The sequence below is a fragment of the Xenopus laevis genome, chromosome 7S, assembly GCF_017654675.1.
Source record: "Xenopus laevis strain J_2021 chromosome 7S, Xenopus_laevis_v10.1, whole genome shotgun sequence".
NCBI classification, from domain to species: domain Eukaryota; kingdom Metazoa; phylum Chordata; class Amphibia; order Anura; family Pipidae; genus Xenopus; species Xenopus laevis.
Genome location: NC_054384.1, coordinates 11486820 through 11507795, shown reverse-complemented (window position 1 = coordinate 11507795; position 20976 = coordinate 11486820). Strand labels below are relative to the sequence as shown.

Sequence of the window (20976 nt, the reverse complement as noted above, 5' to 3'; positions counted from 1 at the left end):
TTAAGTTGTGCGTGAGTCTGGTAACTGCTGGTTGACTCTACTTTAATCATAAGAAACAGGATATTTGTGTAAGATCTGCTTCAGAGTACATATGTGGCTGAATGGTTTCTTCCGGCATTGGGCTGTACCACTTTCTCCACCCAGGTATCCCAGGAACCCAGTACCTACTCATATAAATATTAATGTACCCCAGTCGTATACATTATCAGTGGACAGTATTGTGTCTAACCCATTAACCCACACAGACACTATCCCCCGCCACACAGGGCGCACAAATAGACAGAAACTACATTTCCCAGTGAACCCCTCGCGCAAAAAGTACCGCTTGCGTCATGGCGGGGCGGCGGCGCGCTGCACTGTGGGAAGGAGCGGGCTCACCATCATGGCGGCCTCCATTTCGGGTTATACGTTCAGTTCCTTATGTTACCACAGCGCCAACAGCGACTCGGACCACGTAAGCTCCCGGCGGTGCGGGGAAGTGAGGGCTGCTTGTGTGTGTGTGTGTGTGTGTGTGTGTGTGTGTGGTTCTCATCTGGGTGGGGAAGCCTTGACACTAGGGTGCGGCTGCAGGAGAGGTGCTGGTGACTGGAGGAAGTAGGCAGTGAGTTGTGGCCCTGGCACTTGCATCGCTTATGGTTGCCCAGACGCAGCAGCACAGCTTTTGTGTGAGGGAGACAATATATAATATTGATAGGACCCCAATAATCCCAAGGGCCCCATAGGTGTGTCAGTGTAGCAGAAATTGTACAAAGGAACAACAAATCCTTCTTTCCAACCATAGGAATGTCAGCCTTGTCCAACCTGACACTGTTTTACCTCCCACAATCTCAGAGCCTGTCAGGGAAATACAGGGAGTGGTCTCTCAACAGCTGGAGGGCAGCCGGTTACATGTCAGCTTTTCTCCCCTCACCTACTGACTTTACCAGAGTCCTCTTTACCCACTTTCATTATAGGAAGGCAAAAGAACATGCCCCTCCCCCAGCAGCCTGGCTGGATGTATTAACCAATCACAGTGTGCTATTAGGGTTGCCACCTGGCCCGGGATAAAAATGATGGTTGATCCCAATTTTATACTGCCAATTTTTATTAGTTTTCAACAATACAAACTTTATATTGGTCTATAATGGTTTAAATCTTTGCAGGTGGACTCACTGAGTTAACCAAAATAATATACACACAATTAAAAAGGGATCCTGTCATCGGAAAACATGTTTTTTTCAAAACGCATCAGTTAATAGTGCTGCTCCAGCAGAATTCTGCACTGAAATCCATTTCTTAAAAGAGCAAAGTTTTTTTATATTCAATTCTGAAATCTGACATGGGGCTAGACATATTGTCAATTTCCCAGCTGCCCCTGGTCATGTGACTTGTGCCTGCACTTTAGGAGAGAAATGCTTTCTGGCAGGCTGCTGTGTTTCCTTCTCAATGTAACTGAATGTGTCTCAGTGGGACATGGGTTTTTACTATTGAGTGTTGTTCTTAGATCTACCAGGCAGCTGTTATCTTGTGTTAGGGAGCTGTTATCTGGTTACCTTCCCATTGTTCTTTTGTTTGGCTGCTGGGGGCGAAAAGGGAGGGGGTGATATCACTCCAACTTGCAGCACAGCAGTAAAGAGTGATTGAAGTTTATCAGAACACAATTCACATGACTTGGGGCAGCTGGGAAATTGACAATATGTCTAGCCCCATTTCAGATTGAATATAAAAAAAAATCTGTTTGCTCTTTTGAGAAATGGATTTCAGTGCAGAATTCTGCTGGAGCAGCACTATTAACTGATTCATATTGAAAAAAATTTTTTTTTCCCATGACAGTATCCCTTTAAACAAACAAACAAAAAGAATAAAAAGAAAGGAACAGGTAGTGTAACTTGTATTATATCTGTATGTCTCTCGGGGTAGTTACAATTCATACAATACTATTAGGGATGCACCGAATCCAGGATTCGGTTCGGAATTCAGCCAGGATTCTGCCTTTTTCTGCAGAATTCGGCCGAATCCTTCTGGCCAAACCGAATCCTAATTTTCATATGCAGATTAAGGGCATGGAGGGAAATCGTGTGACTTTTTGTCAGAAAAGAAGTAAAAAATGTTTACCCCTTTCCACCCCTAATTTGCATATGCAAATTCGGGTTCGGTTTTGGGCCGAATCTTTCGCAAAGGATTCGGGGGTTCGGCCGAATCCAAAATAGTGGATTCGCTGCATCCCTAATGCATATAAACTATATATAAACTAGATATTGGTTGATCTCAATTTTATTTTAATAGGGAAAAATGATAAATATAAAGCAAGGCTGGTATTTTGTTTTCCAGAAGGTGGCAACCCTACGTGCAATACAGTGAGCAAAAACGGTGTGTATAATGCACTGGGTTGCGCCACTAATCCCTTGTGGTCAGGCAGGTCACAGGGAGTGGCGCTGGGAGTCTCTGTGTCACATTGGAAGAGGCAACGGCAGGGGAAGTTCCTTATTGAAGTGAAACAGAAAGAATTAACACACTTCTTATTGTGCTCAGAATATCTGCTGCTGGGGGCACGTGAAATAGGAGCCGGCAAATCCATCTGATTTACATGGAGCCATTGTGTCGACTATATTAGAGCCACTCATTAACAAATACATTGTTCTAGGCATATAAAGTGGGAGTGTGTGTGTGGGTCGGGGGGTTGTATCTGCTTTAACTCTCAAGTGGTTTAATAATCTGATAACAAAGTGTCCAGTTAGTGTTTTTTAGTAACAGGCTGAATTTTCAATGTGTGCATTGTTTTAAAGGGGACCTGTCACCAAGACACACAAATCTGTATAATTTTTAAATTAAACATGAAAGCCAAATTCTTTTTTATTAAAACATCCATACCTGTTATAAACCTGTTTAAAAGTCTCAGCTGTCAATCATATGTTGCCTGCCCCACCTCTTTGCCTTAGGCTGGAAATTACTTTCACTTTTCATTCTGCACTTCCCCACATTTTCCCTTCCTACTCACCATCTAACTGTGTAGCCAGTGAATGGGCATCAGGTGCCCCATTCGGGCACATAAACAATATTTTAGCATGATGCAAAGCTTGCCTTAAAGGTATACTGTCATGGGAAAAAATTTTTTTTCAAAATGAATCAGTTAATAGTGCTGCTCCAGCAGAATTCTGCACTGAAATCCATTTCTCAAAAGAGCAAACTGATTTTTTTATATTCAATTTTGAAATCTGACATGGGGCTAGACATATTGTCAATTTCCCAGCTGCCTCCAGTCATGTGACTTGTGCCTTCACTTTAGGAGAGAAATGCTTTCTGGCAGGCTGCTGTTTTTCCTTCTCAATGTAACTGAATGTGTCTCAGTGGGACATGGGTTTTTACTATTGAGTGTTGTTCTTAGATCTACCAGGCAGCTGTTATCTTGTGTTAGGGAGCTGCTATCTGGTTACCTTCCCATTGTTCTTTTGTTTGGCTGCTGGGGGGAAAAGGGAGGGGTGATATCACTCCAACTTGCAGTACAGCAGTAAAGAGTGATTGAAGTTTATCAGAGCATAAGTCACATGACTTGGTCGGGTATGGGTTCCAAAAAATGGACCCGCGCAGGACATTATCTCAGGGTCACCAGTACAGTAATCTGTAGCAATCCATAGCAGCCAGATCTTCAATTTGCTATCGCAATAGACTGTTCTTCTTCGTCTTTTGCTGCAGGGCAAAAACTAGGTGAACTTGAAGAATCTTCTGTAGTCAGCAGCTCCTATAATTATCATTCATTATGAAGAAACTAATCCATACATTCCAGTTGAACTTCCAATAGGTCTAATATAATGGTGCCACTTATTATTGACCACTAGATGGTGATGAAGGCTTCCTCTGGACAGAGAAGTAGGATGGCAGCCAAAATCTACCAAAATAGGCAGAGAAGGGTAAAAGAAAGGCCATATCTATTTATAAAGAGGTTATATTTCACTTTGGAGTCTAAATGGAAACATATGATCAGTATTTGTTCAGTGTTTACTTTCTCTCTCTCTCTCTCTCTCTCTCTCTCTCTCTCTCTCTCTCTCTCTCGAGCAGAGGTCTCCAATCTTTTTTTTACCAGTGAACCACATTGAAATTTAACAAGGAATTGGGGCGCAACAAAAGCATGAAAAAAAGTTCAAGGGGGTGCCAAATAAAGGCTATTTGGTAGCCCTATGTGTATTGGCAGCCTACTGGAAATTTTGTTTGGCTATAAACCTGGTTTTAATGTCTGGAATTGAAAAATAAGCACCTGCTTTGAGGCCACTGGGAACATGTTGCCTACGAGCCACTGGTTGGGGACCACTGCTCTAGAGGATTATTTTGAAGCGCTGCATGCACAGTCTAGGGACCGTTCACACTGAATATAGAAACACAGCATAGTGCTTCAGAGACAAAATTCCCATGGCAACACATTTAGAGGCACATTTATAAAGGGTCAAATTCCGAATTCATGTGGTTTTTTTTTTTATTAAAACTCCCATAAACTCGAAATTTCGAGCAATCGAAATATATTCTAAAAAAAAAAAAAAATAACATTTTTTAAACACGGGTGAATAGGATCAACCAAAAAATTCAAATCGATCCCTGGGCATCTCCCATTGACTTAAACAGCAATTCAGCAGGTTTTAGGTGGCAAATAGTCAAATTCAAGTTATTAGAGGGCCAGTGTATGGTAGATCTTGAAAGTCTAATTTGAATTTTTTGAAAAACGCAAATTGAATTTGAATAACTGCATAGACGAATTAGACAGTTTTGACCATAAAAAAAAAACCATGCAACAATTTGAATTTCGTTTTGATCCTTGATAAATCTGCCTCTAAGGCTAGGGCCACACGGCGCGATTTTGCCGCGATTCTGCGCTGGGCGAGTTGCGAGTTGCGAGTCGCTGCGGTTTTTAAGTCGAAATAGCTTTGTTAACTTTGGCGCTGGCGTCAATGCAAATCGCGGCGAAATCGCTGCGCTAATTCACACGCGGCGATTCGTTTTCTATTGTCGCCCGAAGTTGCCTCGCTGGGCGTTTCCGGGCGACAGTAGAAAAAGAATCGCCGCGTGTGAATTAGCGCAGTGATAACTTTGCAGTAGGGATCCACCGAATCCACTATTTTGGATTTGGCCGAACCCCCGAATTCTTTTTGAAAGATTCAGCTGAAAACCCAACCCGAACCCTAATTTGCATATGCAAATCAGCGAGGGGGAGGGAAAAAGAGAGCACTTCATGCGTGGCTAAAAAAAAGTTTTACTTCCTTGTTTTGCGACGAATAGTCACATGATTTTAAGGATTCGGATTCGTTTCGGCCAGGCACAAGGATTCGGATGAATCCAAATCCAAATCCAAATGTCCGAATCCTGACCGAATAACGGACCGAATCCTGGATTCGGTGCATCCCCTATTTTGTAGTTGGCCTTTGTTTTTTAATATTTTAGGTTTTGTAATTACTCTTGCTTTATTTAACATTTAGCATGGTCATCAGGAGTGCAGGGTCTGTTAGCCCACCCCATTGTGGTAGTCTTTTAAATCATGTAAATGGTTTAAAAAGTATTTGTAAAGGAAACTTCAGTTGAAAGCAGTTTCTGTTCTTTGGTTTTGCCCCCCCCCCCCCGAATACAAAACCAATGTACCAGAAATGACCTGTCCTCTAGTCAAGGCTCCAATTCTAATAAAATGCACAATACATAAACATTATTATAGAGACAGCAAGTAAGATGTATTAGAGCTCACTTAATTAAAATCACCAGACATCATGTCTTTCTACATGCAGGATTTGTGCAAAAGGCATTTATTTTGTTAGATTTTGATTGTACTGGAATACAGGAATACAACAACTAGGGATGCAGCGAATCCACTATTTTGGATTCGGCCGAACCCCCAAATCCTTCACGAAAGATTTGGGCAAATACAGAACCATATCTGAATCCTAATTTGCATATGCAAATTAGGGGTGGGAAGGGGAAACATTTTTTACTTCCTTATTTTGTAACAAAAAGTCACGTTATTTCCCTCCCTGCCTCTAATTTGCATATGCAAATTAGGATTTGGATTCAGTTTGGCCGGGCAGAAGGATTCGGCCGAATCTGCATCCTGTTGAAAAAGGCTGCATCTTGGCCAAATCCCGAACCGAATCCTGGATTCGGTGCATCCCTACAAATAATCAAGGTCTATGCCCAGTACAGTTTAATATAAACTCTGTCCTTTTGTGGCAGATTTATTAAGGATGGAATAATAAATTAGAATTTTTGGAAAAAAAAATTCACAATTTTTCATAATTCACACATTCTAATTTTAATCCCCCAATTCGAATGTGAGATTTATCACAGCTTCACAATGAAAACCGTTCTAATTCAAATATTTGCCAACTAAAACCTGCTGAGTTAATTTACAAGTTAATGGCAGACGTCCTTTGAACCATTTGAAGATGTTAATTGCCTTCCTGACATTAGAGGTTTTTTTCGGAGGGTATTCAAATTTGATTCGAATATTCAGCTCGGGGCTATTAGATCGAATATTGGATGTTCAAATTTTTTCCGTAAATAACCTTCCATTTGAGTTGTGAATATTTTTGAATTTATTAGAGTAAAAAAAATCACATAAATTCCAAATTTGACCTTTGATAAATCTGTCCATATGTGTCTGGTACAATTTCAAGGGTTAGTTTAAAATTCTTGAATTATTTGCCTTCCTCTTCTGCCTCTTTCCAGTTTGGAAATAGAGGCTCAATGAAGCTGGCAGGAATAAAATGATTGCTCTGTAAGGCAATGATTGTTCTTTTTACTTTTTATCACTGTTCAGCACCTTTTCCAATCATCTCTTGGTGGCTAGGGTAAATTGGACCCTAGCAACCAAATAGATGTTCATATTCCATACTCAGGGCTGCTGAACAAAAAGCCACATCATTTAAAAGCCACAAAGAACAATAAAGACTAATTGCATGAATATCACTGTCTGCATCATACTGAAAGTTCATTTAAAGGTAAACTACCCCTTTTTTTTAAACTAGATCCACTTTAAACTGGAACAGTTATGATTTTGCTGAATGTTTAATGCATGTTGGATCAAGCTGCTGTAAACTTGCTACATGGTATGTTGTGGGCTAACTCTGATAAAATCCGGTTTATGATCAGACTCCCCTTGGTTTAACCCATTCTTTATTTAAAGGAAACTGAGCTCTGTGTCATTTGTAGGAAGGATTCCTGCTGGGAGAGGTGAGGCAAGAGGAAACATTCTCTATCAGTGATTCCCAGATTAGCAACACAGAACTTCTGCAAGTTATAGGTAAGTTCTACGCTCCCTAGTTTCACTTGTACTTACTTGCTAAAGGTGGCCATACACGGAGAGATCCGCTCGTTTGGCGATGTTGCCAAACGAGCGGATCTCTCCCCGATATGCCCACCTTGAGGTGGGCAATATCGGGCTGATCCGATCGTGGGCCCTAGGGCCCAATGATCGGATCCTAACGAATAGTAATGGGCGGCCGGATCGTGGGACCGCATCAACGAATAGATGCGGCCGCGATCCGACGGGATTTTTCGTCCCATCCGATCGAGAAAGTCGGCCAGATCTCGATCGGTGAAGCCCGTCAGGGGGCCCCATACACGGGCCAATAAACTGCCGACACGGTCTGTCGGCAGCTTTTATAGGCACGTGTATGGCTACCTTAAGCATGATATCTGCACAATTTCTACATGATTTCTAACTTAAAGGGGAACTATCGCAAAAATAAAAATTTAATACAAGCTTCAGCATACTGAAATAAGAAACTTTCTAAATATAATAAATTAAAAATTCTGTACTGTGTCTGAAATAATCAAGTTCATATTCACTATTCCTCTCTCAGTATCTGTTTCTCCTCATTCTGTCTTTATTCAGGAGTTGGGTGTCAGATGAATGATCCAATATATCTTTTAGGGAGGCTCCTTTTGCCTAGAAGATGTATCAGAGCTCATTCTATTAAAACCACCAGACATCATGTTTCTCTACATGCAGGATTTGTACAAAAGGCAGTTATGTTGTTAGAATTTGTACTGGAATCAGTTATTTGAGTGAGCTCTTATACATCTGCTAGGAAAGGAAGCCCCCCCCCTATAAAATATATTTGTTAATGATTATCTGACACCCAACTGCTGCATGAAGACAGAATGAAGAGAAACAGATGTTGAGGGAGGGAGAGTGAACATAAACTTGATTATTTCGAAAACATTGCATAATATTTAATTGATTATATTTAGAAAGGTTCTTATTTCAGTATGATGAAGCTTATATTCAATTCTCATTTTTGGGATAGTTCCCCTTTAAAATGATGCAAAAGAACCCTTCCATAAGTAATAATAATTCTGCTGCCCCTTGCAGTGTAGTCACGGTTCAACCATATATCACTTAAAAATACTGCATTTCCACCAAATAAATGGCATTTGCACTTACAGGCAAAGTTTGATTACGGTACCGTGCTGCGTGCCACTCATTATCCTAAGAATCTCTTGGGTTTGAAAAGCTATGAACAAGTTTGTTTTCTGTATGGTGTCTAATTTTAGCTTTCGATTTTGTTTCAGAGATCCATAGACATGAGCCGTGCACAAACCTTTTCAGGTAGGTACTTGTAACCCAAACTGCTTGTTTTGATCATATTTATATAGTTGAGGTTACCACTAAAATGCAAGGGACTCGCTGCTATGTGCATTGGAAATGTCTAACTTAAAATATGCCTTTATTTAAATGAGTGGAGTTGCTATACTGCTTATACCTACATAGGTGTTCTCTCTAAATGGCAATGGTAACATCGTACCAAATAGGCTTAAAGGAGAACTAAAGTTTAACTAAAGAAGTAGCTAGAAATGTTGTAAATTATGTTTTGTGCTTCTGTACCAGCCCAAGGCAACCACAGCCCTTTAGCAGTAAAGATCTGTGTCTCCAAAGATGCCCCAGTAGCTCCCCATCTTCTTTTCTGCTGATTCACTGCACATGCTCTGTGCTGCTGTCACTTACAGAGCTTAGGGACCCACTCACAATATACAGTACACATAGAATAGAAATGTCACAATATGAGGCTGATTAGTAATTAATACAGATAATTACTACATGGCAGCACAGAAACCAGTGCAATTAGCATCAGAATTTAATAATCAGCAAACCTGTAGCATCAGCTTATATTACAGGGGAAGCTCATTTTGTGCTGGATAATTAGTGACGAGCCCTAAGCTTAGCTTCTCAACAGCCAATCAGAGCCCACTGAGCATGTGAGTGTCACAGACACTTTCCAAGATGGTGACCCCCTGTGACAAGTTTGAAGTCCTGGATAATTGCTGCTATTGACAAGCTGAAACTTTAGGCTGGTGCAATAAGTTCAGTATATTAGATATGGCATTTTTATCCCTATTCATTTTTAGGGTTTAGTTCTCCTTTAAAAGCTGATGGGGTTGGTCCTTCTAGACCGAACTGACTACTTATTGGACGATGTATGGGGCCCTCCTTGATACTGTTTTCTTCCAATGGGAGAATTAACCACCCCCCCCGTACCAAAAGTCCCCCTAAACTTCCTGACATTGTCCCCCCTCCCTGCAATGTGCATTAGTAAAAAAAAAAGGGGGGGGGGCAATGCCAGGATGTTCAGTACTTGGTATCCTGGTGCAGCGTGAGCTCAGCTGTTCTTCATATTTATAGATTGGTGCTGTCACTCGCTTCTAACAGTCTGTTCTTTCTGACAGTTTCTATGATTATGCTGGAACTGTCAACGAGGAAAGTCTCGATCGGATTCTTAAAGACAGACGAAAAGTATGACTTACATTTTCCTGCTGCTGTGATTTTGCTTCAAACATAAAATGTTATGTAAATATATTAGCTGTAGTTGCCCTTGGAAACTGGCCAGTTTGATACAACAGGAAAACTATGAAAAAAGCAAAACTAAATTTAAAGGTGAACTCTGACAATAAAATGTTGTTTTTTTTTTTCAATGAAGAAAATATTTAATTCCAACAATTTTTCCCATATGCTAACATGGTTTTAACACTAGTTATAAATGTAGTTGCAATTAAAAGAAGTTAAAATGCACTTAAAGTCACTTGTCCTACAGACCAGCTGCTGCTTCTTTTACATAATTTCAGGCATCAGAACCTCCTATTGCAGAGAATATATATATATATATACAGCCAGCCAAATATTGCTTTCAATAGCAATTACATTTACAATCACTTTTCAAACCACTGAAAAAGTCTAAAGGGGTTGTTCATCTTCCAAACACTTTTTTTTCAGTTTAGTTGTTTTGAGATTGTTCACCAGATGACTTTTCCAATAGCTTTCTATTTTTTTTTTTCCAACATTGAAATCCTGCCTTTGGTGTTTCAGTTGGGTAGGTCAGTAATCCAAGTGCAGATTCTGAACTGTTACAATTTTCAACATTAATTGATACATTTCTCAGCATCTGTCGGATATTAGCTTCTATTGCTTAGCTTCTGTTGCTTAGCTTCTCAACAGCTGCTCTGATCCCACTGAGCATGTGAGTGTCACAGACACTTTCCAAGATGGTGACCCCCTGTGACAAGTTTGAAGTCCTGGATCATTGCTGCTATTGACAAGCTGAAACTTTAGGTTGGTGCAATAAGTGCAGTATATAATATATGGCATTTTTAGCCATATTAATTTTTAGGGTTTACGTCTCCTTTAAAGTAGGGATGCACCAAATCCAGGATTCGGCCTTTTTCAGCATGATTTGGATTCGGCTGAATCCTTCTGCCCGGACGAACTGAATCCGAATCCTAATTTGCATATGCAAATTAAGGGCGAGAGGGAAATCGCGTGACTTTTTGTCACAAAACAAGGAAGTAAAAAAACATTTTCCCCTTCACATCCCTAATTTGCATATGCAAAGTAGGATTCGGTTCGGTATTCGGCGGAATCTTTCATGAAGGATTACACTTTAAAGTGTAGAGCTGCCTATTAGATAGTTGTGCTTGCAGCAAAGGGAAGACAGTATGCCACAATCAGCCCTGTATCTGACTTTGTATTGTTAATATTCATGCCTATTTCCCATTATAATGTCTGACATTCCCTCATTGCATTGTGTTTTCAACAGAACGTAATTGGTTGGTATAGATTTCGAAGAAACACACAGCAGCAAATGTCATATAGAGAGCAGATCTTGCACAAGCAATTGACTCGCCTTCTTGGAGCACCTGACCTCGTCTTCCTGTTGATCACATTCATTTCTACTGCCAACACTTCTACGCATGCCTTGGAATATGTGCTTTTTAGGCCTAACCGCAGGTAATTGCGCATTGCTGATTAATCCAATGTCCATTGCTACAAAATAGACTTCTATTGTGGTTGTGATTTGTGCATTTTGCAGTCGGCTAGATTCAAAATCCAGCACTTAAAGGGGAAGTAAATTCTAAAACAGAATAAGGCTAGAAATGCTGTATTTTGTATACAGGTATGGGACCTGTTATCCAGAATGCTCGGGACCTGGGGTTTTCCGGATAACGAATCTTTCCGTAATTTGGGTCTTCATGCCTTATGTCTACTAGAAATTCATGTAAACATTAAATAAACCCAATAGGCTGGGTTTGCTTCCAATAAGGATTAATTATATCTTAGTTGGGATCAAGTACAAGCTACGGTTTTATTATTACAGAGAAAAAGGAAATCATTTTTAAAAAATTTGGATCATTTGGATAAAATGGAGTCTGAGTCTATCTGGATATCGGGTTTCCGGGTAAGGGATCCTATACCTGTACTAAACATAAACTTACTGCACAACAAGCCTAATCAAACAAATGATTTGTGCTTTCAAGGTTGGCCACAGGGAGTCACCATCTTGTAACTTAAACATCTTTGCAAGACCAAGACTGTGCACATGCTCAATGTGGTCTGGGCTGCTTAGGGATCGTCATAAATTATCAAAACCGCATAAGTCAAACAATATCTACCAGAAGCCGATACAGCAAGACTGATTAATAATCAGAATAGTCAGACTGCACTGGGTCCTGTGTTGTCATGTAATCTAATGTGGATTTTATAGTTTTTGTATTGTTTAATACAAACTTTCTCCAACTCTGCAGAACCAGTGGCTGCAGCAAAATAGAATCCCAGTTTATCTGTTTATAATCTGGCTCCGTGATCTTTGTCCCTGCAACTGGAGTTGGAAACAGTGAAGGGGATGTAAAGGCAAAAATAAAATCCAATACAAATCTCTACACAGTCGCCTTAATAAAAGCAGGGGGCAAGCATAGGGATCTCTGATGATTAGAGTCCCTGCAAGCTCCTGGCTTGTACATTTTTATTAGAAAGCGTGTTGTTTAGTGCTTACCATGGGACAGCCAATTGTTGCACACTTTCATCTCTCCTGCACTCAACAAAGAGTTGTGTCTCTGGAAACTAGGCCCCCATTTTTGTACTTTTCAGCTTGACCATTTATGTGAAATGTTATACAGTAAATGTTATACGTTTTTCAGGGGACCAGAAAAAAATGATGTAAAATCCAGGAAAATGTAAAGTCAGGGAAATGTGTAGAATATAATATATAGGTGGGACCACAAAACAACAATGTAATATGAGGGGAAACTTAAAATCAGGGGATGTTAAATTGAGGATTCACTGTATTCCTTTTAGACTGTGTTTACATAACCGTATAGTTTCCATCAACTACACCATATTGTGATTTATTGTGTATGTGCAACTTATATCTTGGGGGTATTTATCATGGTTAACTTAAATTGATCTTGACTAAAATTTTTATTCAAAAACACTGTATCCAAAGGGTGTGAGGGTCTCCAAAAATAAAGAGACAAATATAAAAAGTAGAAAAATTTATTAGGACATGAAGACCTAACGCCTATGAGTAAGTGCCCCTATAGGCACGAAACGCGTTAGGTCTTCATGTCCTAATAAATTTTTCTACTTTTTATATTTGTCTCTTTATTTTTGGAGACCCTCACACCCTTTGGATACAGTGTTTTTGCACCTTGGGACTGAGGTGAACTGTGAGTGTTTTTTCCTTATTATTTCTTCTATTTTATATTTTTGTATCTTTACTCATCTAATATTTATTTGTTGAGTGGTACCATAGATACTTTTTGTTATGTGGCAGTAGCACAAACCAAAGTATTTTCAGTTTTAAAATTTTTATTCCCCTTGTTTATTTCTAGGTATAACCAGAGGGTTTCACTGGCAATTCCAAACTTGGGCACAACAAGTCAACAGGAATATAAAGTGTCTTCCGTGCCAAACACTTCCCAAAATTATGCCAAAGTGATCAAAGAACACGGGTAAGAATATATACTGGATTGTAAGGCACAATTTTATTTAACCAAGATCACCGATACTTCCATTCTGGTTCTTAGTTTTACAATGGGGAGCAAAGCAGGGTCCAGAATTTAGCCACCTTTCATGCATAGCACCCAAAAATGATGGGATTATAAACAATACAATATCTCTGGATTCTGGAAGTTTTACCGGAAACATTCAGGAGCTGCAGTCTCTTAATGTAATTATACAGTTGTGTTCAGAATAATAGCAGTGTGTTTGAAAAAGTGAATAAAGCTTTTATTTCCATTAGGGAAGCACCGAATCCACTATTTTGAATGAGGCGAACCCCCGAATCCTTCACAAAAGGTTGGGCGGAGTACCAAACCGAATCTGAATCCTAATTTGCAAACAAGGAATGAAAAATGTTTTCCCCTTCCCACCCCTAATTTGCATATACAAATTCAGATTTGGTGCAGTATTCGGCCGAATTCGGGGGTTCGGCCGAATCCAACATAGTGTAATCGGTGCACCCCTAATGCCTACCCACCAGCAATTCGTATTCTTGCCGGCAGGAAGGCATTTCGGGGAGATTAGTCACCCGCAGTAGAGAAGACTTGCCACTGGGCGACTAATCTCCCCGTATGCCACCACCCTAAGAGAAATGGCCTTCCAACACTACATGACATTTTGACTCTCTCTTTGTCAGTAGTAATATGATTTTGTTCTTCCAGCACCTCTCACTTGGACTGATGGAAGTGACAGGGACCATACCTTCCTTACTCATTTGTTTAGATTTACTCATAAAGCCCATCAGATGATTGAGGGGTATTAAGATTACTTGCCCATTGTGAGTAAATCATTCAGTATCCAGCCAACTGACCAGATAACCCAACAGTGACTCATTATGGTATAACCTACTTATTGTTTTAGACTTAAAGGGGACCCGTCACCCAAAAAAAATGATTCCAAATCCTATTTTATGACGTTAGTCAAGCAAAATGGACAATAATTACACTATATGTTATTTGAATCTTGCATCCATCAGTCTGGGAACTCATAATTATAACAAGCAGGCAGGAGCCATTTTGTGGACACTGTTATTAAGACAAGTCTTGTATCATCTCAGAATCTTGTTTGTGCACCAGAATGGGGGACCTGATGTCCATCCCCATGCCCTGGTTATACAATTAAATGGTAAAGAGAACGGGGGAATGTGGGGAGAGCAGTGACATCTAGGAAGTGCTGAATGGAAAGTTTAAGTAATTGCCTAAGGCATAGAGGAGGGGCAGACAATATTTGATTGACATTGAGATTTTTAAATGAGCTTACAACAGCTATGAATGCTTTAATAAAAAATAGAAATTGGATTTCATGTTTAATCTGAAAAGGATTTTTATTATACAGATTTTTGTGTCTGGGTAACAGGTCCACATTAAAGGACCAGTAACATCAAAAAATGTTTTTAAAGAATTTGAAATAGAAAAAACCCCAAGACAAATGAAACTTTAAAATCGCAATGCCTTTATTAAGAAATAACTTAGCGAAACTCCGCTTCCGCTCCTCTTCAGAAAAGGCGACAGGGCGACGATCCATCATGCGGCGCTCGATTTCTACTCCCTGGCTATCTCTTATAAGGAAGGCAGGGAGGAGAAATCGAGCGCCGTACGATGGATCGCACGATAGCCTTCTGAAGAGGATCGCAAGCGGAGTTTTGTTAAGTTATTTCTAATAAAGATTTTTAAAAGTTTAATTTGTCTTTGTGTTTTTTTTTTTCCGATGTATACTAACAAATTTTTTTAACAAATTTTTTGATGTTGTTGGTCGTTTAATAAAGTCAGCAAATAGACAGAAATTGAAATGATGGTTGTTCAGGTATGAGACCTGTTACCCAGAGTCTTGTGGACTTAGAATTTTCCATAATTTGGATCTTCATACCTTAAGACTACTAGAAAATCATGTAAACATTAAATAAACCCAATAGGCTGGTTTTGCTTCCAATAAGGATTAATTATATCTTAGTTGGGACCAAGTGTACAATGCACAATTATGCTCAGAGGATCCCCACTGAAAACTATTTGTGATACATTGTTTCAAGAGTCAGAACTATAAGTGCAGACAACATAAACATGATATATAATAGAAAAATAGCTCTTGAAAAAGCCCAAAGCTGGAGCCAAACACACACACTGATTTTTAATTCTGTCCTGAACTATTCTACTTTTACAGTACAAATTTTTTTGACAAAGATGGAGTGATGAAGGACATCAGGCAAATATATCAGGTGTATAATGCTCTGCAAGAGAAGGTTCAGGTAAGCTGGATGAAGAAAGACTGTACAGTTCCAAATCCCTAGTCAGAAATGAATAACTTATACAAATATTGCCCTGTTCCTTCTTTTAGGCTGTCTGTGAAGAAGTAGAGGAGAGCGAGAGAGTGGTGGAATCCTGTCAGGCAGAAGTGGACAAACTGCGCACTCAGATTTGTCGGAGAAAGGCAGAGAAGGAACGTGAGCAGAGTGAGTTTTTTATTCCTTTAGGACTAATGCTGCAAAACTGTGTGGTCAGCACTTCTGTCTGAGTGGAGCTTACAGTTTCTATAAGGTTCATGCACAATAGGAACAATGAAACAATCAAAAGACTGTTCCCTGCTTGCAGACACTTACTGTTCATCTATATAGCAGGTAATAATCAGGTGGGGATTGCTTGGTAACTCTCCATTTGTTTGTCTCCACCAAACAGACAACTAAACGTTGCCAACATGCTTTGTGAATAGTAATCTCCATCCTGCCGTGGACAGCAGAAGATCAGAATGAGGAATTGTGTAGCAAACTAAAAGCTTAATGGAAGCCTCAGGTGTCTGATCTTTAGCTGCAGGGATGTTATTAACTCCTTCACAGCCGATCAGACACCCAAAGAAATGGGGGGTTACACATGCAGAATTTTACAGATTCTCTGAAAGCAACATTTTAAGTTTTAAAGATAAATTACAAAAACGTTTTTTTATGACATGGGCTGTTAAACTAGTTCTATTGTCCAAAAGGTGAACAACAAATGGGAACTCGAGCTTCCAAACCAAAATTTGATAGAGGCCCACATAACACAGAAACTCCTAATATACCCTGTTTCTTCATAAAGTATGAATAAATCCAATTTTCTATGCTGAAATCCAGCTGTTTAACAGTTCTTCTCTTTCTGAATCATTTGAAATCCTGGCAGGGAAGGAGGAACTAAACACTGATGTTACAAATTGTAACAACTTCTCCACAGCTTACAGACAACATGCAGGAACTACATCACCCACAATGCATTGCACTGAGATGTTCTGTTCCTTATTGAAATCACATGTGCAGGGAATTGTGGGGTTTGGAGGATGCAGGCTGAGGACAGATGGCTGTTGATACAAAGTAACAGTAGTCAGACAGCTCAGCAAAGTAGTCAGACAGATCAGCAGGAGAGCATTTTGCATAATTGCTGGATATTGCAAAGTTGCTTGAAATTTATGTCTACTTTTCAAAAAGCTTAAGTTATGTTTATGTGGAGTTTCCCTTTATATGTGGGTTTGTCATCTGCTGTTTCTTTCATCCTCAGACCTCCGTCATTCATTGCAACTCCATACAGAAGACACCACAGACTGCACAATGACATTTTCCAGCGCAGACTGTACAGCTGTTGCCTCTAGGCCACAGGACCTTCAGCCACCTGCATACACAGAGGAGAAGGCAAGCACAATAGATGGTGTAGATAGCCCACCTGACATGCCAAGGCCACAAGCAGTAGGCTCCTCTTGCCAACTACTCATAGAAATTAAAGATGGAGAACCGGCTGCCTGTAAGACGTCGGCGAGTGAAGAGACAGAGGAATCACAAAGTGACTATAAGAAGTCAAGGCACCATTCAGAGTCTCCTGATAGTGACATGGTTGATGATGAGCCATTACAGCTCAGCCCACAGGAAGATGGAGACCTAGCTCAGCAATGACTGTCTCACCTCAAACCACACTAGGAGATTCTGCAACATGGAATGTAAGCAAAGTGAAGCTGCCGGCCTTTGGGAGTAAAACAAACAAACAACCTCCTCACTACTCACTTGCAGCACTTTTACTCCCCAGCAGCTTCATCTGTTCTCTGACTTTTGAATCAGCAGTGCTTCTGTGGAGCTGAACACATGGAGCTGTTTATTGTAGGTCTAGTGAACATTCTGAGCCAGTACTGCTGCCCTCAGTATATATATATATATATATATATATATATATATATATATATATATATATATATATATATATAGTGAATAAAGTACCCCCTCTTGTAAAATATAAGGATATTATTAGTTACCGAGGAGTTTCATGACCATATAAAAACACGAGGCCGAAGGCCGAGTGTTTTTATACAGGTCATGGAACTCCGAGGTAACTTCTAATATCCTCATATTTTACAACTGGGGGTACTTTATTTATTATAATACACAAATTTTAGTGAGTCATGTGACAGAAATGACATCACTACTCACCGTTTATAACTGATGACATCACTACTCACCGTTTATAAGGATATAATTTACAGGATATTCATGGCTTTTGTGTATTATATATATATATATATATATATATATATATATATATATATATATATATATATATATATATATATATAGACTGAAGTGATTAATAGGCAAATAAAGGGAGGTGCGATATCTACAAGTCATTGTACTTTAGCCCACAATTGTGTCCCATCTCTACCTTCTCCATACAAGTATCTGCACAGCCTTCCTCTGTCATCAATGGGGGATTATTATCTTTAATCTCTCTAATTTAAAACTCTGTTCGGACAATCTTCTGGGCTCAGTTGACTTTCTTACCACTGGCCCTTTGTCACCATTTTTGTTCCTTTCCCTCTGTCATGCTCAATCCATCTTCTTCAACTCCTAAGCTGGATACATTTACTCGTACCTGCACTGTTTCACAATCCAAACATTAAAGGGATACTGTCATGGGAAAAAATGTTTTTTTTTCAAAATGAATCAGCTAATAGTGCTGCTCCAGCAGAATTCTGCACTGAAATCCATTTCTCAATTTTGAAATCTGACATGGGGCTAGACATATTGTCAATTTCCCAGCTGCCCCCAGTCATTTGACTTGTGCTCTGATAAACTTCAGTGACTCTTTACTGCTGTACTGCAAGTTGGATTGATATCACCCCCCCCCAGCAGCCTTACAACAGAACAATGGGAAGGTAACCAGATAGCAGCTCCCTAACACAAGATAACAGTTGCCTGGTAGATCTAAGAACAGCACTCCATAGTAAAATCCAAGTCCCACTGAGACACATTCAGTTACATTCAGTAGGAGAAACAACAGCCTGCCAGAAGGCAGTTCCATCCTAAAGTGCTGGCTCTTTCTCAAAGCACACGACCAGGCAAAATGACCTGAGATGCACCTACACACCAATATTACAACTAAAAAAAAATACACTTGCTTGTTCAGGAATGACATTTTATATTTTAGAGTGAATTATTTGCAGTGTAAACCACGTTATTTAGAAATTAAAACGACACCATAAAAATCATGACAGAATCCCTTTAACCTTCCTCTAAATTGTGCAACTTTACCTCCTTCTCTGCGGATCTTAATACGATTTCTTGTATCTCAACCTGCCTTCAGATGTCCCACAATATTAAAATGCACCAAATCCAGGATTTGGCCTTTTTCTGCAGAATCCGAATAATCCTTGTGCACGGCCGAACCAAATCCAAATCTTAATTTGCATATGTAAATTAGACAAGGGGAGGTAAATCACATGACTTTTTGTCACAAAACAAGGAATTAAAAAACATTTTTCCACACCTTTTCTTTCCCACCCCTAATTTGCATATGCAGAAAGATTCGGCCGAATCCCAAAAAGTGGATTCGGTTCATCCCTATTAAAATGCCTTTACATTGCCTTACTGTTACAGGGAGAATGAATTTTAGAAACCCATCCCTGAAACAAATGTACAGCTGCAATCCATTGAACAGCTACGACATCGGATCAGTGTCAAATAATGATTTAAAACCAAAGTAACAGGATATTGTGAGGCACATACCTGCAGATGATGTAAGAGAGACAGGATTTTGTATGTATGATGCCATTACTCTTTTAAAATGTGCTCTTATTTACCTACACACACACAAATGATGAAAAGTCTCTATATCTTTTGATGTATGACTAGGGTTGCCACCTGGCTGGTATTTTACCGGCCTAGCTGGTTAAAATCTTGCTTGATGCCAATGTTATTTATAGGGAAAAAACAGAAAAATATAGTAAGGCTGTTTTTTATTTCCAGAAAAGGTGGCAATTAGAGTCCTGCAGTGGGTCAGGTACCCGCAAAAAAAGCAGGGTACCCTGCAGAATGAGGGTAGGCTTTTCAGGTGCGGGTATAGATACGGGTTCGCTAGAAACCGGAAAAAAAAGGGTCCTCCAACCGCGCCGCGTTACTTCAGTCCCCTCTTTGTTATTAGGTGCTTCCATGTAGTAGTGCTGGTTACAGGTAGAGTTGCACAAATCAAATTAAGAAGGGTGTAAACCGCACCTCCATTAGAAACGTATCCTTTATTATTTGGCTATCATAAATATAGGATCAAAGACCGCATCATTGCCTGACGTATTTCGGACTACACTAGTCCTTAATCATAGATGCAGGGTCAGGGGTCTGCAGGACGGGTTGCGGGTCTTTTCCTGCTGCAGCTTTCCCTCCACTCATCTCCCCCTCCCATCTGATTTCCGGCACAGCTCTGTTGCATCACACGGCACGCTTCTGTCCCTCTCAACTATCGGCCACATTTGATGATGTCACTTCCGGTTTGATGGTGGCCGGCGTGTTGTGGATAAGGCAGTTCCGGGTCTGGTAGTGGTTCGGGTTGAGTCTGGGTTTTAGAAATTGTTTCCGCGCAGGACTCTAATGGCAACCCTATGTATGACTTAAGTTCATTGCATGAGTTGATCCGCTACCCGGTCCCGCAACTGCCTTATCCCTGACCCGCAACCCGCCGACCAACATCTAACAGGAAGTGATGGTGCTGCAAACCGGAAGTGACATCATCAAAAGTGGGCGGGACAGAAACAAGTTTTATAAAACTTTAAAAGGAGTAAAATGACCCGGAAATCCTCCTCTCATTCCACAGGGTGCCCACTTCTTTTTTTTTTTTTTTTTTTTTTTTCTGCGGGTATCCAACCCGTTGCAGGACTCTAGTGGGGGGTGTAGGGAATTGTAAATTAGAAGAAGCTGTAGGGGGTCTGCAGCTCAGAAAATGCTACCCAGACTTGCCCCTTACATGACAATCATTGTTCACTCCCCCCATACGTTTTAACATTCAGTTTTAACTCTATACGCTCTAGTCTTTTCCATGATGTGACGGCAAGGGCAGTGGGAGAACTTTTTTATTGTTTATCTGCACTTTTTAATTTTAAACTACTAAATAGGCTCATCTCCCACATGTAAATCTATGAATGACAAAAAAGGTTTCATTACAAGATGCCTGTATCCGCAAAAATGAACATTATTAGCACAGGGGCATGACACGACCCTATAGAGATGAAAAGGCAACGGGTGGGCTATTTCTCTATTCTTTTGTTGGCCGGCCAATCAAATCCAGGCATGGAAAACTAACAGTCAATGCCTGTGAAACCAATACCAGAAAGAGCATCAAGGAAAACTTGCCTCATTCTTCGCTGGGGTGCAAAAAATAAAATAATGTAGCCTTAAGACTAGTATATACGTTGGAATCAGACAT

The 20976-nt window shown here is 40.0% G+C and overlaps 1 protein-coding gene across 1 annotated transcript; it reads left to right on the top strand.

Moving 5' to 3' along the window:
- The first annotated feature begins 365 nt into the window (after positions 1-365).
- Positions 366-19578, top strand: abraxas2.S (abraxas 2, BRISC complex subunit S homeolog). The gene is given in 10 exon segments (NM_001094420.1): positions 366-454; positions 7162-7252; positions 8527-8563; positions 9679-9745; positions 11043-11233; positions 13114-13233; positions 15440-15524; positions 15614-15728; positions 16801-17434; positions 17793-19578. Coding segments are annotated over 9 exon segments (1167 nt in total). The 5' UTR covers positions 366-382; the 3' UTR covers positions 17190-17434; positions 17793-19578.
- The last annotated feature ends 1398 nt before the right edge of the window (positions 19579-20976 follow it).